General features: G+C 44.9%; 1 protein-coding gene across 1 annotated transcript in view; it reads left to right on the top strand.

Annotated features, from left to right (window-relative positions):
* Positions 1–16,196, top strand: part of VWF (von Willebrand factor) — a 363,569-nt gene that overhangs the window by 119,202 nt on the left and 228,171 nt on the right. Inside the window, exon 23 of the mRNA XM_073621285.1 lies at positions 13,773–13,913. Coding sequence (XP_073477386.1) covers positions 13,773–13,913 — 141 coding nt within the window. The remainder of the gene's footprint in view (positions 1–13,772; positions 13,914–16,196) is intronic.

Consider the following 16,196-nt stretch of genomic DNA (forward strand, 5'->3'; position numbering starts at 1 on the left):
GCCTAGTCAGGTATAGGCTTGGCTAGACTATATATATACACGAGTCTGTATATATATATATATATATATATATATATATATATATATATATTAAATGCACTGCAGCTCAGTGAGTCACCTGCCTTAAAGTGTCTTTGAACACGCACTCAGGCAATGGTCTGCAGTCAGGCATAGGCTTGGCTAGACTATATATATATATAGATATAGATATATATATAGATATAGATATATATATATATATATAGATATAGATATCTATAGCTATAGATATAGCTATAGATATCTATATCTATATATATATATATATATATATATATATATATATGTATATTAAATGAACTGCAGCTCAGTGAGTCACCTGCCTGGCTAAAAGTGTCTTTGAACACGCACTCAAGGAATGGCCTAAAGTCAGGTATAGGCTTGGCTGGAATACAATGCAGTGGATATATATTATATAAACTGCAGCTCAGTGAGTCACCTGCCTGGCTGAAAGTGTCTTTGAACATATATATATATACAAAGCCGGTATGTTTATATATACTGCCTGTGGCCAATTATGGCTCTCTTCGCTGACGGCGCTGTGATTGGGCAAAGCATGCGGGTCATAGTGCATGCTTGGCCAGTCATCAGCCAGCAATGCACTGCGATGACGCAGTGCATTATGGGCCGTGATGCGCCGCTCGAATTTGGCGCGAACAGCCCATAATGTTCGATCTTCGTCGAACGATCGAACAGCCGATGTTCGAGTCAAACTCATGTTCGACTCGAACAGGCAGCCCATCCCTAATCAGCACATTTTATATGCAAATGCTGACCTTTCTTCATTACTCATATAATGGGAATCTATATTAGTTTTAGGTCAATTCTAATTGGTTTATTTTTTTTTATAAGAATAAGATTATGTTTTATAGCTGTTTTTAAATAAAAAGTCTTTTTTTTATGTAGCAAGGTCCCAGGCCTCCTTTATTCTAATGAGAACCTCCAGAGCCAAGAGCTGCTGACATCCTTCCGTATAGAGTGGGTTGTAAGGCATAGAGGGTGTAGTGTAAGGTAGATTCATGGGCGCCAGGCACTTCTTGAATGCAAAGAGATTTTATTTCTCTTGAACAGAACTGTGGGAGAGAGGGTTTAGGGCCAGGACACCCTTTAGTAGTTGCAATGTTAACTGGAATATTTCTCACAGATAAGTCCCAAGGCCTCAGCCTCCAGTCGTATACAGGGCAAGCTTACGCTTCGGTGTATACCGCACTCCGGTGTCAGTCAGGACAGGTTTAGCATTGCTCGGACCGAAACCAACACCCGGAGTGCACTTTTTCCAATCCGCCATCTCGCTTATGAACTGCGCCATCTTTCTCACCAACCCACAACCAGACACACATGGTAGCACTTTCTTATCCTCCTCTGCAGAGCGGGAACTCTTCCTCCTGCCAACGGATTGGTGCAAATACTTTCTGGAAACTTTTACACCCGCATTCTTCATGCTGCGACGTGCCAAAACTGTATTGGAGTCTGTTTTAACCCTCACAGCGCTGGCGGAAGGTGTCAAAAGATCAGGCTGATCCTCTCCCATGAGCAATGAGACTTGTTGGTTCTTCTCTGCATTGATAGTATGCACAATAACACAATCTATGAGAAGTACAGATGTTACTTGCCACCTTCCCACGGAGCTAGATGAAATCCCAAAGGAGCTGTAGCCGGTTGCTATGGGCGACTGCTGCGAGGATAACGCCTTTGCCCACATTGGGCGCAAAATGTAGCAAGGTTCCAGGTTATTTCTTTTGAACAGAACTGTGGGGGAGAGGGTTTAGGGCCAGGACACCCTTTAGTAGTTGCATGTTAATTGGGTCCGAGACTTCTACAGGTAGACAGCCATGCAGGGAAAGGCATCCAGCAAGACACCACATCTGAGTGTGTAGGAAGGCTGTCCCCTATGGCAACTTAAAACAGTTCCTAATACAAGTTGTAACAAACTCCTTCACTTTCTTTACAATCACTTCTTGTAGGTTCTCAACCCACTAAGCTCCCAGTCTCTCTCACTAGACTTGCTGATTCATTACCACCGAATCCCTTGAGCTCTTCCAATCTTTACTTTAGTATCTTCCTCAAGCGTCACCCCCTTTTCTCTGCTGGGTCCCTAGCTTGGCACTCCAGATACTTCTCAAGCTTCACCTCACTGGCCTGCTCATTCCGTGGCTTGACACACAAGGCTGCTCTGCAAGCCTCACCTCCGCTGGCTGGGTCCCTGGCTTGACACCTGCTGAAGTTTCCCAATTCTTCACCATCCCCGGTTGGTGAGAATACTCCTCCGGTGCTTGCTTCAGCTACTCACTGTGGTCCCTGGTAACAAGGTGGTCAGCCCCCTAGTGGCGACAGCTTACCCTCTACCTCCGACCATGACAGGTTCTCCAGCCGGCAGGACCGTCACTTCTGGTTGGACTGCAAGCCGCAGTCCCAACCCTACGCTGCTCTTTTGCTTCTGGATAGGCCCTCAGACAGCCTAGCAGCCAGATGTGACCAGGATAGGCCCAAACTCTGGCCTAGAAGCCTGGGCAATACAACACATGTCCACCCTGACAACTGTCCAGGTGGCACAGAGCACTGATCACCACCACCAAAATATATAGGTTCTCCCAGCAGGCCAAGGGATTTAAGAAAACCCCTGCCCATTGGCTGAGATACCCCATATACTCCTAATCTGTCCTTGCTTTGCCCTTGTCTTATCTAATGCCACCAGTAGGGATGAGCTTCGAGTTCGAGTCGAACCCATGTTTGACTCGAACATCGCCTGTTCGACCGTTCGTCGAATTGCGAACGATATGGGCCGTTCGCGCCAAATTCGAGTGGCGCGTCACGGCCCATAATTCACTGCGGCAACGCAGTGCATTGCTGGCTGATGATTGGCCAAGCATGCACTATGACCCGCATGCTTGGCCAATCACAGCGCCTAGTGTACAAAGAACCGTAATTGGCCAAAGCCAGGGTGGCTTTGCCCAATTATGGCTCAGGGGGTTTAGTACACGCCCCACACTATATAAGGCCGCCTGCATGGCGGCCTTGTGTAGTGTGTTGCGGCGGCAGAGAGAGATAGATAGACAGAGAGACAGTGTAATTTGATTTAAGATATATATATATATATATATATATATATATATATATATATATATATATATATATATATATATATATGCATCCCATGTGTTTTATATATATATATATATATATACACTGTATTCAGTTTAGCTAGATCCGTTCCTGTTATTCTCTTCCTAATATACTGACAGGCAGGCAGGTGTTTTTACAGTGTTTACAGTTAGTGTACTGTGTACCCTGCACAGTTGCACCTATAGCTACCTGAAGACAAGTGCTTGTGTGCTTCTTCTGATCCTATTAATAGCACAGGCAGGCTCTTGAAGTATTTACAGTTAGTGTACTGTGTACCCTGCACAGTTGCACTTATAGCTACCTGAAGACAAGTGCTTGTGTGCTTCTTCTGATCCTATTAATAGCACAGGCAGGCTCTTGAAGTATTTACAGTTGGTGTACTGTGTACCCTGTACAGGTGCACCTATAACTACCTGAAGATAAGTGCTTGTGTGCTTCTTCTGATCCTATTCATAGCACAGGCAGGCTCTTGAAGTATTTACAGTTAGTGTACTGTGTACCCTGCACAGTTGCACCTATAGCTACCTGAAGACAAGTGCTTGTGTGCTTCTTCTGATCATATTAATAGCACAGGCAGGCGCTTGAAGTATTTACAGTTAGTGTACTGTGTACCCTGCACATTTGCACCTACAGTATAGCTACCTGAAGACAAGTGCTTGTGTTCTTCTTCTGATCCTATTAACAGCACAGGCAGGCTCTTGAAATATTTACAGTTAGTGTACTGTGTACCCTGCACAGTTGTACCTACAGTATAGCTACCTGAAGACAAGTGCTTGTTTTCTTCTTCTGATCCTATTAATAGCACAGGCAGGCCCTTGAAGTACAGTTAGTGTACTGTGTACCCTGCACAGTTGCACCTATAGCTACCTGAAGACAAGTGCTTGTGTGCTTCTTCTGATCCTATTAATAGCACAGGCAGGCTCTTGAAGTATTTACAGTTAATGTACTGTTCACCCTGCACAGTTGCACCTACAGTATAGCTACCTGAAGAAAAGTGCTTGTGTGCCTCTTCTGATCCTATTAATAGCACAGGCAGGCTCTTGAATTATTTACAGTTAGTGTACTGTGCACCCTGCACAGTTGCACCTATAGCTACCTGAAGACAAGTGCTGGTGTGCTTTTTCTGATCTTATTAATACCACAGGCAGGCATTCTGCTAGCTGCTGCCGCTATCAGTATATATATATATATGTACATCCCAGTTTTGTGCAGCTACATCTCACTGCAGTGCAGGCCATTAGTATGTCTGGAAGGCCAACAAGGAGAGGCAGACAGTCACAAGCCAATAAAAGAGGGCAAACAGGCTCTGTGTCTAGAGGCAACAGTGCTGGTCATGGACACGGTGCATCCTCATCAGCACGTGGCCGTGGAACACGCTTGTCCTTTTGATCGGCAGCTGGCTGTGTTGAGCCGCAACATGAGGAAGACTTGGTAGAGTGGATGACCAAGCCGTCCTCATCCTCTCTCACCCAGACTCAGGGTATGTTGTCTGGCAAAGCAGCTGCCAACGCGGCCCCTTCCCTCGGCTCAGTCACTCCTTCCCTAGCCCCACCATGTCCTCCTGAGGAGTCCCCCGAACACTTGACCACAGTGTTGGGTACATGCTCCAGAAGGATGCCCAGCATTTTGAAGGCTCTGATGATGGTACTCAGCTAGAGGAAGGCAGTAACGTGAGCCCAGACAGAGGGGGTGCCCAAGAAGGACAGCAATCTGGCAGTCATGTTCCCCCAGCTGCAGCATACTGCCAGCTTTGCTCCAGTGATGAGGAGGGAGGGGATGAAGACGTCACTGACCCCACGTGGGTGCCTGATAGGAGAGAGGAGGAGGAGGAGGCACATCAATGAGGCAGGATGCCCTCCAGGGGCCAGCTTAAGGGCAGCACACTGACTGTATCACACCGCAGAGCTCCGCATGTGCAGGGTGCTGCTGTCTCTGTGCCTTATTCCAAAAGTTCTTTGGTGTGGGCCTTTTTTGAGACGAGTGCATCAGATCCCACTGCTGCTATTTGCAACATATGTCTCAAGCATATCTCGCGTGGCCAAAACATCACCCGCTTGGGCACCACATGCTTGACCAGACATATGTTGACCTGCCATGCAGTTAATTGGCAAGCGTACCTAAAAGACCCACACCAAAGAACAAAGAGGACCTCTCCTTGCTCCTCATCAGCTGGGATCTCCAACTCCACTATACCTTCTGTCCTCTCTGAGACCTGCACTGAGAGAAATTAATTAGAATTAGTGTAGAATTAGGTGTGTCACAGCCAAGTACTTGCAGGCAATCTGTTATCGGTACACCGATGTCAGATTGTACCAGGCATATTTCCCTGCCCCAGCTGCTGCACCGCTGAAAGAAGTTCACTCCCAGCCATCCACATGCCCAGCGGTTGAATTCTAGCTTGGCTAAATTGCTTCAACTGCTGCCTTTTCAGTTGGTAGACTCTGCCCCCTTCCGTGAGTTTGTGGAATGTGCGGTTCCTCAGTGGCAGGTTCCCAATCGCCACTTTTTCTCATGGAAGGCGATTCCGGCTCTCTGATTCCAGCTCTCTACTGGCATGTGGAAGGCAATGTCTTGGCTTCGCTGGACATGGTGGTCAGTGGTAAGGTGCATATTACCGCTGACTCATGGTCCAGCAGGCATGGACAGGGAGGTTACCTATCTTTCACAGCGCATCGGGTGACTCTTCTGGCAGCTGGGAAGGATGCAGGACAAGGTGCAGTAGTGTTGGAGGTTGTTCTACCACCACGCCTCCAAAATGCTACTACTGGTGATTCTGACACACCTCTCTCCTCCACCCCCTCCTCTTCTTCTTCCTCCATGGCCTCTTCCTGTGCTTTGTCCTCGGAACCAGCGGTGCTCCGTAGGCGTTCAAGGGGCTACGCAAGTATGCAGGCCAAAATATGCCATGCAGTGCTCGAGCTGGTGTGCTTGGGGCACAGGAGCCACACTGGGGCAGAGATTCTGTCAGCTCTGCAGGGGCAGGCTCAGAGGTGGTTGACGCCACACCAGCTTCAGCCAGGAATGGTGGTTTGCGACAATGGCACCAACCTCCTCTCCACCCTCCGACAGGGACAACTAACCCATGTGCCCTGTTTGGCTCACGTCCTTAACTTGGTGGTGCAGCAGTTCTTGGGCAGGTACCCGGGCTTACAGGATGTCCTGAGGCAGGCCAGGAAAGTCTGTGTGCATTTCCGCCAGTCATATAATGCCAGTGCTCGGCTGGCTGACCTCCAAAAGAAATTTAACCTGCCCAAGAACCGCCTATTCTGTGACATGCCCACCAGGTGGAACTCAACGTTGGCCATGCTGCAGCGGCTGCACATGCAGCAGAGGGCCATCAATGAGTACCTGTGCGACTATGGCACCAGGTCAGGGGAGCTTGTTTTTTTTTTCCCCACGCCAGTGGGCCATGATCAGGGATGCATGCACTGTCCTGTCACCATTTGATCAGTGACACTGTTCCCCTTGTCCACCTGTTGGAGCACACGCTGCGTGGAATAATGGACAGGGCACTTTAGGCAGAACAGAGGCAGGAAGAGGAGGACTTCCTTACCTCTCAAGGCCCCCTTTATCCAGACAGTGTTCCTGCGTGCCCGCCGATCACACAGGAAGAGGACGAGAAAGAGGAGGATTGTGTCAGCATGGAGATGGAGCCTGGCACTCAGCATCAGCAGCAGTCTTCAAGGGATCATTTACAGTCCCAAGAAACCCATGGACTTGTACGTGGCTGGGAGGAGGTGGCTGCAGATCATGTCTTCCTTAGTGACCCAGAGGACTCCGGACCGAATGCCTCAGCAAACCTACGCTGCATGGCTTCCCTGATCCTGCAAAGCCTGCGGAAGGATCCCCGTATTCGTGGTATCAAGGAGAGGGATCGTTACTGGCTGGCAACCCTCCTTGATCCACGTTACAAGGGTAAGGTTGCGGACCTTATCTTGCCGTTGCAGAGGGAGCAGAGGATGAAACATCTTCGGGAGGCTTTGCAGAAAGGTCTGTGCAACACGTTGCCAGAGACTGGGAGGTTACAAACTCCTGTTCCTGGGCGACGTGTTGCTGAGGCTTCGGTCAGTCAAAGAAGGAGCGGTGGAGAAGGTGGCCGTCTGACCAATGCATTCAGACAATTTTTTAGTCCGCAGCCCCAAGGTATGATCGGTTTCAGCAACCATCGCCAGCGTGTGTTTTACATGGTGCAGGAATACCTAGGGGCAAGATCTGACTTGGACACCTTTCCCACCGAAAATCCTCTGTTACTGGGTCTTGAGGATGGATCACTGGCCAGAGCTTGCACAGTATGCAATTGAGCTACTGTTCTGCCCTGCATTCAGCGTTCTTTTGGAACACACATTCAGTGCTGCTGGAGGCTTTGTAACCAATCACAGGGTGCGCCTGTCCACCGACTCGGTCGATCGACTGACCTTCATAAAAATCAATCAGTCTTGGATCACCACCAGCTACCAAACACCTGATGCTGATGTAACCGAATAATTTTTTTTGAAATGTCAGATCCCTTCAAGACTGCCTATGCTGATGCTGAGTGACTATACTATTATTCTGAGTGACTATGCTCTTCCTCCTCAATGATCATGCTGATAACTTGTAAGAACATTTTTGGTTCTGGGCGCCACCACCAGTGGCTAAGGACCAATTTTTCAGTCCCTGTTTAACAGGGGCGTGTAATTACAATTTTTGATGCAATATTTTGCAAGGAGGGTTCATTGCTGCGCTCAATTAGAGTATTTGTGAGGGGTTGCAGTGTTGTGGCACCAGCACAAGTGCCTAAGGCCCAATTTTTCAGCCCCTGTTCAACAGGTGGGTGTAATTACAATTCTTGATCTAATATTTCACAGCAGGGCCCGTTTCTGCTCCCACCAAGAGTAACTGTGAGGACTTACAGTGTTGTGGCACCAGCACCACCACCACCAAAGGCCCAATTTTTCTGACCCTGTTCAACAGGGGCATGTAATTACAATTCTTGATCTAATATTTCACAGCAGGGCCCGTTCCTGCGCCCACCAAGAGTAACTGTGAGGGCTTACAGTGTTGTGGCAACACCAACACCTAAGGCCCCAATTTCTGCAGAGTATATAGGGCATGCCCCTACTTTCAAAGGACTCCTACTTACAAACGGAAGGAATCAACAGGAAGTGAGATGAAATCTACCCCTAGGAAGGGAAATTCTCTCCTGTAAAAGTTAATATGGGAAAAACGTGTCTCCTCTTCACTGATGCTTTATGACCAATCCTTGTTTCACTAAAAACCCCAAATTTTCAAAAAACATTTGTCATTGGGACAGAAAGTCAGGTAAAATTTTCTGAATAGGTGTACAGACAGCAAAACAAATGTTACAAGGGCTGATAACCCTTCCCCATGTTTTCCAAAAAGCTTAAAAATAGATTTTGTGGCTGGAGCTACATTTAAAAAATGTACCAGTTCAAAATTACAAACAGATTCTACTTAACAACAAACCTACAGTCCCTGTCTTGTTTGCACCGCCTGTATACTGCTGTTCAGAGTATATAGGGCCTAGGGGCCCTACGCCTTTCCTTTTTTTAATTTGGGTGCGGGGTTCCCCTTAATATCCATACAAGACTCAAAGAGCCTGGTAATGGACTGGGGGGTGGGGGGTACCTATGCCGTTTGTCTCATTGACTTTCATCCATATTGCCGGGACCCGACATTACATTAAAGCCGCAAGCTGTTTTAAATGACTTTTATTCCTTTAAAAATGTCATTTTGTGCAGGGACTGTTCTAAGCACGGGAAACACGCGCCATTTTACAGGCATACCATAGACACCCCCCAGGTACGATATTTAAAGGAATATTTCACTTTTTTTTTCACTTTAAGCATCATTAAAATCACTGCTCCCGAAAAAACGGCCGTTTTTAAAACTTTTTTTTGCATTGATACATGTCCCCTGGGACAGGACTCTGGTCCCCAAACCCTTTTAGGACAATACCATGCAAATTAGCCTTTAAAACTAGCACTTTTGATTTTGAACATTCGAGTCCCATAGACTTCAATGGGGTTCTAAAGTTCGTGCAAATTTTCGGCCCGTTCGCAGGTTCTGGTGCGAACCGAACTGGGGGGTGTTCGGCTCATCCCTAACCACCAGATACCCGGCCACCTAGCGGCAGAAGAGAGAAGTGCAGCAATTCTAGACTTAGGGTGAAATCAATTGATTCCTAACAATGAGCCAAGGTAACTACACCTGGCAGGTAAATTTAGGAGCAACACTGCCTAAACATCAGGGTGTTACATCTATAAAGTATTTCTTCATACATGAAAAAGGATTCCGAGAGCACTGTAGGTAATCTAAAGAGAGCAGTGGAACTAACCCCATTTCAGGCAAAATCCCTCTGATCGAAAATTCGGATGGAGAAATAGAGGTGGATGGGAGGGATGCAAATGGAGCGGAGGAGTCCCTGCTCTGATAGTTCATTTACTGTGTGTGTAAATTTCAGATTGAGCCACTGAGCACTGTGAACAGGCATTTTCCAATAGAGGAGTTTGTGTGCCTACAGGCTCCAGCTATAAATCTTATAGCTGTTTTATAGCTGTTTTAAATAAATAATCTTTTTTTTACAAAGTATTTCTTCATATATAAAAAGTGATTCCGAGAGCACTATAGGTAATCGAAAAAAAACTGTGGAACTAATCCTATTTCAGGCAAAATCCCTCTGATCGAAACCTCGGATAGAGCAATAGAGGTGGATGGGAGGGATGCAAATGGGGCAGAGGAGTCCCTGCTCCAAAAGTTCATTTACTGAGTGTGGAAATTTCTGAATGAGCCACTGAGCACTGTGAACAGGGCTTTTTAAACAGAGGCGTTTGTGTACCTACTGGCTCCAGCAATACATTCTCTCTTGATCTTGCATAATATTATATAGAGGACATTTCTTTAATTCAGGGGAAAACTAGAAACTAAGTATTACTACCATGCTATGAGCAAAGTACATATGGTTTGATATGTAGTGCATGATTCATCTTTTTAGCACACTTGAAAGACTTTATTCCCCTACAGGTGCACGTGTTTAAGTTCAAATAACACATTAAATATAATACACAAAATTAATAAACTCTACCTTAAAGCTGCAAAGTTTGGCTGCATATGATCATTTAAAGTGTGATGGGTTTGTGATATAGGTGTCATGTCTTGGTCACAATTCATGTGTTGTGTCACAAAAATTTTTCTTGAAGTGTTAAAACTAATGTCAGCCAAAGTGTGACTGTGATTGACAGCGGAGCAACTCTCTCACTATGCTTGACCTGACCTGTGAAATACACACCGCAATTATTCATTCCCACTAAGCTGTTATTTATTACTCCTAGAATTGGCTGTTTCTGACCCTGAGTTATTTCTGAGTTGAGTGGCCTCAACATCAGCTTAAACCTCCCTTTCCCTGCTCCTTTTCACAATTGAAAACAAACATATCTTAATTTCAAGTAAATTTCACGTGGTGAGAGCTGTCCTTATTCCCCTTCTCCAGAAGTGGCAGTGGATGGTCTTCACTGCTACATAGAAGAGCATTCATACATTATTCTATGCATGCGTACACAGTGAATCGAGTCTGAGTGATAATGTTGAGCCTAGGGCATCTCATTGCCCAATGTGCAGCCCTGTGGACAATTTTCGATAGGCCTTGGGTGCTGAGATGAGTTAACCCCCATGTGCGGTGAACTATGTCATTGTGGGCCAGACAGCCTAGATGGCTGAAGACACTGAGCAGAGAAGAAAACCAGTCAAAAATGGCAACAGCAATGACTAGGAAGACTGCGGATATCGCATCGCTGGAGAGGGCGCTTTGAGAGGTAAGTACAGTGGACTTCCCGTTTAACAATAGTAAATATTTTTGATTAATTTTAATCAAGTAATTATGCATATGAATAGATTATATTTATATTTTGAAGTCAGATGACAGATCTTGGTAAGTTCTGTTCATAATAGGGACCCGCTCCCTTGTTTTCTTCTAGCAGAAATGAAACGTATGAATTTGTCAGTCAAACTCTGACTGACATCAAATATGGAGGAAGTCTTATTCTGCATACACACGAGCGGATTTCTCGTCGGAAAAAGATATGACGGCTTTTCCGACGGGATTCCGCTCAAGTTTGCCTTGCATACACACGGTCACGCAAAAGAACGCGGTGAAGTACAACGCTACAACGAGCCGAGATAATGATGTTCAATGCTTCCGAGCATGCGTCAAATTGTTTCCAAACATGGGTAGGGATTTTGCGCATCGGAATTGCCACAGACGATCGCATTTTCGGATAGGAACTTTTCCTGACCAAATAATTGAGAGCATGCTCTCAATCTTTTGCTGGCTGGAATTCCGCCAGCAAAAGACCAATGGAGCATACACACGGTCGCATTTTCCGCCGAAAAACTCTCATCTGTCTTTTGCGGGCCGAAATTCCGATCGTGTGTACGCGGCATTAGGCTTTTCTATTGGTAAGCCTAGCATTGTACGCAAACAGAATATTATAGATGCACGTTGTATTTTTAATATTTATACTGTATATGCAGGGTGTCCCAAATGTCTGAATCCATAGGCATTGAATTAGAATGCCGCGTACACACGGTCGGCGTTTCCAACGTAAAATGTGCGATCGGAGCTTGTTGTCGGAAATCCATCGGACAGTTGCCATGGGAATTTCCGTCGCACAAAATTTGAGATCTGGTTCTCAAATTTTCCGACAACAAAATCAGTTCGCGCAAATTCCGATCGTGTGTACACAATTCCGACGTACAAAGTGCCACGCATGCTCAGAATCAAGCAGAAGAGCCGCACTGGCTATTGAACTTCATTTTTTTGGCTCGTCGTACGTGTTGTATGTGTCCGTGTTCTTGACGTTCAGAAATTCCGACAACTTTGTGTGACCGTGTGTATGCACGACAAGTTTGAGCCAACATCCGTCAGAAATAATCCATGGATTTTGTTGTCGGAATGTCCGATCAATGTCCGATCCTGTGTACGGGACATTAGAAATCACAATTTTCATCCATATAAAGGACAGCTGGTCCAGGTGAGGTCTCCAGACCTAACACCATTCAAATTTTTTCTTTGGGGCATCTGAAGTCAGTAGTTTGTCAGAACAATCGTCACAAAACATCAGTTCAACGCTCAAAGTCCAACATTCTTGTGCTTTAAATAGATTTTTGTCTATGTAACCAGACTTTTGTGTTTGTGTGTGTGTGTGTATATACAGTATACACTACATTGTCAAAAGTACTGGTACATCTGCCTTTACATGCACATTAACATTTATGGCAACCCAGTCTTAGTCCGTAGTGTTCAATATTGAGTTGGCCCACCCTATAACAGCTTCAACTCTTTTGGGAAGGCTGTCCACAAGGTTTAGAAGTGTGTCTATGGGGAATGTTTGATCATTCTTCCAGAAGCGCATTGGTGACGCCAGGCACTGATGTGGACAAGAAGGCCCAGCTCGCAGTCTCCGCTCTAATTCATCCCAAAGGCGTTCTATCGGGTTGAGGTAAGGCCAGTCAAGTTCCTCCACCCCAAACTTGCTTATCCATGTTTTTATGGACTTTGCTTTGTGCACTGGTGCGCAGTCATGTTGGAATAGGAAGGGCCCATCCCCAAACTGTTCCCACAAAGTTGGGAGCATGAAATTGTTCAAAATGTCTTGGTATGCTGACGCCTTAAGAGTTCCCTTCATTGGAACTAAGGGGCCAAGCCCAACCCCTGAAAAACAACCCCACACCATAATCCCCCTCCACCAAATGTTTTGGACCAGTGCACAAAGCAAGTTCCATAAAGACATGGATGAGCGAGTTTGGGGTGGAGGAATGTGACTGGCCTGCACAGAGTCCTGACCCCCAACCCAGGCGAACACCTTTGGGATGGATTAGAGCAAAGACTGGGACCCAGACCTTTTCGTCCAACATCAGTGCCTGACCTCACAATTGCACTTCTGGAAGAATGGTCAGACATTCCCTTAGACACACTCCTAAACCTTGTGGACAGCCTTCCCAGAAGAGTTGAAGCTGTTATAGCTGCAAAGGATGGGCCAACTCAATATTGAACCCTACGGACTAAGACTGGGATGTCATTACATTTCATGTGCGTGTAAAGACAGGCGTCACAATACTTTTAACAATATAGTGTTTATTGAGTTTTTTGAATCTTTATTTAAAAAAATCTGATTATACATTTATTAAACTTAAAAAATAACAAACGCGTTATATTTACACTAATGTTAAGTTTATCAGTGATTTATACTGTATTGTTACTCTAGTTCATGCTGCTATTCTCTGATAACCGACGTTCTAAAGAATTTGAGCCCAATTTCCATTTATATTCCATTACTTATATTTGTTTAAAACTTTGTGAAGTAATGCAAATGAAAATTATTTAGTATATATAAAGCTTGAGGTCTATAAACCAGCCTGCTTTTAAAGAGAAAAAAAAAAAGAGAAAGAACAACTCTATAATGCTTTCATATAATTTGAAAAAAATAGAAATGTAAGAACAAAATATCTTAGTTGTTTGACAGAGCCTGCTATTTTGCTCTAATAATAAAATAACACTCCCTAAAATGTTTTATTCTGTTGGTTTAACCAATGTTGACTTTTTCTACTCCCAGGAGAGAGTCTGTGGTTTGTGTGGAAACTTCGATGGAATTGAAAACAATGATTTAGTAAGCAGTCATAATCAGGTGGAAATTAACCCAAGCAACTTTGGAAATTCCTGGAAAGTGAATCCTCATTGTGCTGATGCTGCAATGGTGAGTCCAAAAATGAATTGTTAAGTTTGCTATTTTTATATAAAAAAAATCATTTATTTAAAGGCTTTTGTTATACAAACATGGTTTTAGAGCATTTTTTTTTTCTATAAATGTATTCTTATATAATATTATTATATTCTATTTTAATTATTTTAATAAATAATTGATATATTTAGTAAAAAAAATGATTATATATATAGTGTTTTGTTTTTTTGTTTTGTTTTTTAAAATCAGTTGCACTAATAAATCTTTTAAGGTTGGGTTTGTATTACAGGTAAAGAGAACATGTATCCGGTCCAATAACTTTACATAATCAAATAACTGGGAGAAAAAATAGGCATCACAATTAGTTTGTTGCATTGTCTAAGTAGCAGTATCAATATAGTTAATATTCAAAGTCTTAACATGTCAGGATATACAATCTGATAATCAGTTTTTAGTAGATAAAAGAGAGTAAAAAAAAAACATTTTTATTTATTGTATCTCTCAAGCACTCTGGTGGTAGGATTTATTGAATGCCCAGATGTACATACCTACCTCCTCAGCACAAGTACTACCCTGTTCTTGTTAAATTTTTTATCGATTTTTTAATACAGAAGATTTAACAGGAAGATCACACAGTGGATTGAAGTGCCCTAGAAGCAGCTAGCTAACCCTAGCACAACATTTAACTGAAAAATACATTTTAGGTGGATCGACCCTGTAATATTAGTCTTAAAGAGCATAGTGGGTCTATTCTTTATATACCTATCTTGTCTTGCTCTGGGTGCTGGGAAAATGCCTCTGTACTCTGTAAATTTCTGCAGGAAGCTCAGTACTCATAAACCAATGCTTGATCTCTTCCCTAGACCTCACTTCACCACTCATGACTCCCACGCTAGGCCCCTAGGAACTCTGTACCATGTGAACGGTCCCAGTATGTGGGGAACTAGTCCCCAATAAAAGGGGCCAATAATCAACCCCCTCACTACCAGAGTCTCCATCTCCCATGCCATGTCACCCGCTTCCTGGCTGGATGGCTGAAAAGCACTTGGCACAAGTACGGTAGTCACTACCAATGGCATCTGTATCTTCTCTCTTCCCCTTGATGAACCCCTTTTCCTTTGATACGTTTTGCATGCATCCCTTTAGGGACTTCAAACCAGGCAGTTAAACTGAACAATAAAGTTATTTTACTAAAGTAGTGGGGATAACAAAGAAATGGTTCTCCAAGACATTCACAGTTCCTGCACACATTTCTGACAAAGTTCCCTAAGTGTCCATGTCGTAGTGCCCGAAGAGGTAGTCATACATTAATTAGGTAGTAGTCCATCATAAGTCCTTTGCAAAGCAAGAGTCTGTTATTGGCCATAAATCCATAATTAGGTAGCCATAATCCACAACAGGTAGTAAACCCATGACGGACAGTATAGGTCCATTTAAGTCCATACCCCTTGGCACGCTAACTGGGCTCCTTGTGGTGACCCTGCACTGGGACATACCTAGAGCATATCTCTAGCGTATATCTGGCACGTTAAAATGTAAAAACACCCCACTGTGCAACTTGCATACTTCTGCATCCCCCAATATCTCTTTGTCACTACTGTGTACCCCCTCTCCACAACTGTACCTCTGGACCCCTTTACATTACACAGCACCCTGCGTCTCTGGACCCCTTTACAATAGACAGCACCCTGCATCCCTTTACATTACACAGCCCCCTGCAGCTCTGGACCCTTTTACATTACACAGCCCCCTGCACCTCTGGACCCCTTTACATTACACAGCACCCTGCATCTCTGGACCCCTTCACATTACACAGCACCCTGCACCTCTGGACCCCTTTATATTACACATCCCTCCGCAGCTCTGGACCCTTTTACATTACACAGCCCCCTGCACCTCTGGACCTCTTTACATTACACAGCACCCCCCCCCCCGCAGCTCTGGACCCCTGCACGTTACACAGCCCCCCACAGCTCTGGACTCTGCACATTACATGGCTCTAGACCCCCTGCATGTTACACAGACACCCCCACAGCTCTGGACCCCCTACATGTTACACAGACCCTCCCCACACACACACACACGCACAGACACGGCTCTGGACCCCCTGCATGTTACACAGACCCCCAAAGCTCTGCCCCTTACTACCTAATCATGCAGAGGGAGAGACACAGCAGTACTTAAAAAGTTAACTTCAGCAGTTCCTCTATTCAGCGCTGCTCTCTCACCCCTGGGGTACAGGAGGAGAGAGTGTTTTCTTTCTCCTGCTGGCCGGCTCTAGGTGACACCCGGGTAGTG

The sequence above is a fragment of the Aquarana catesbeiana genome, linkage group LG03, assembly GCF_042186555.1.
Source record: "Aquarana catesbeiana isolate 2022-GZ linkage group LG03, ASM4218655v1, whole genome shotgun sequence".
Lineage (NCBI taxonomy): Eukaryota > Metazoa > Chordata > Amphibia > Anura > Ranidae > Aquarana > Aquarana catesbeiana.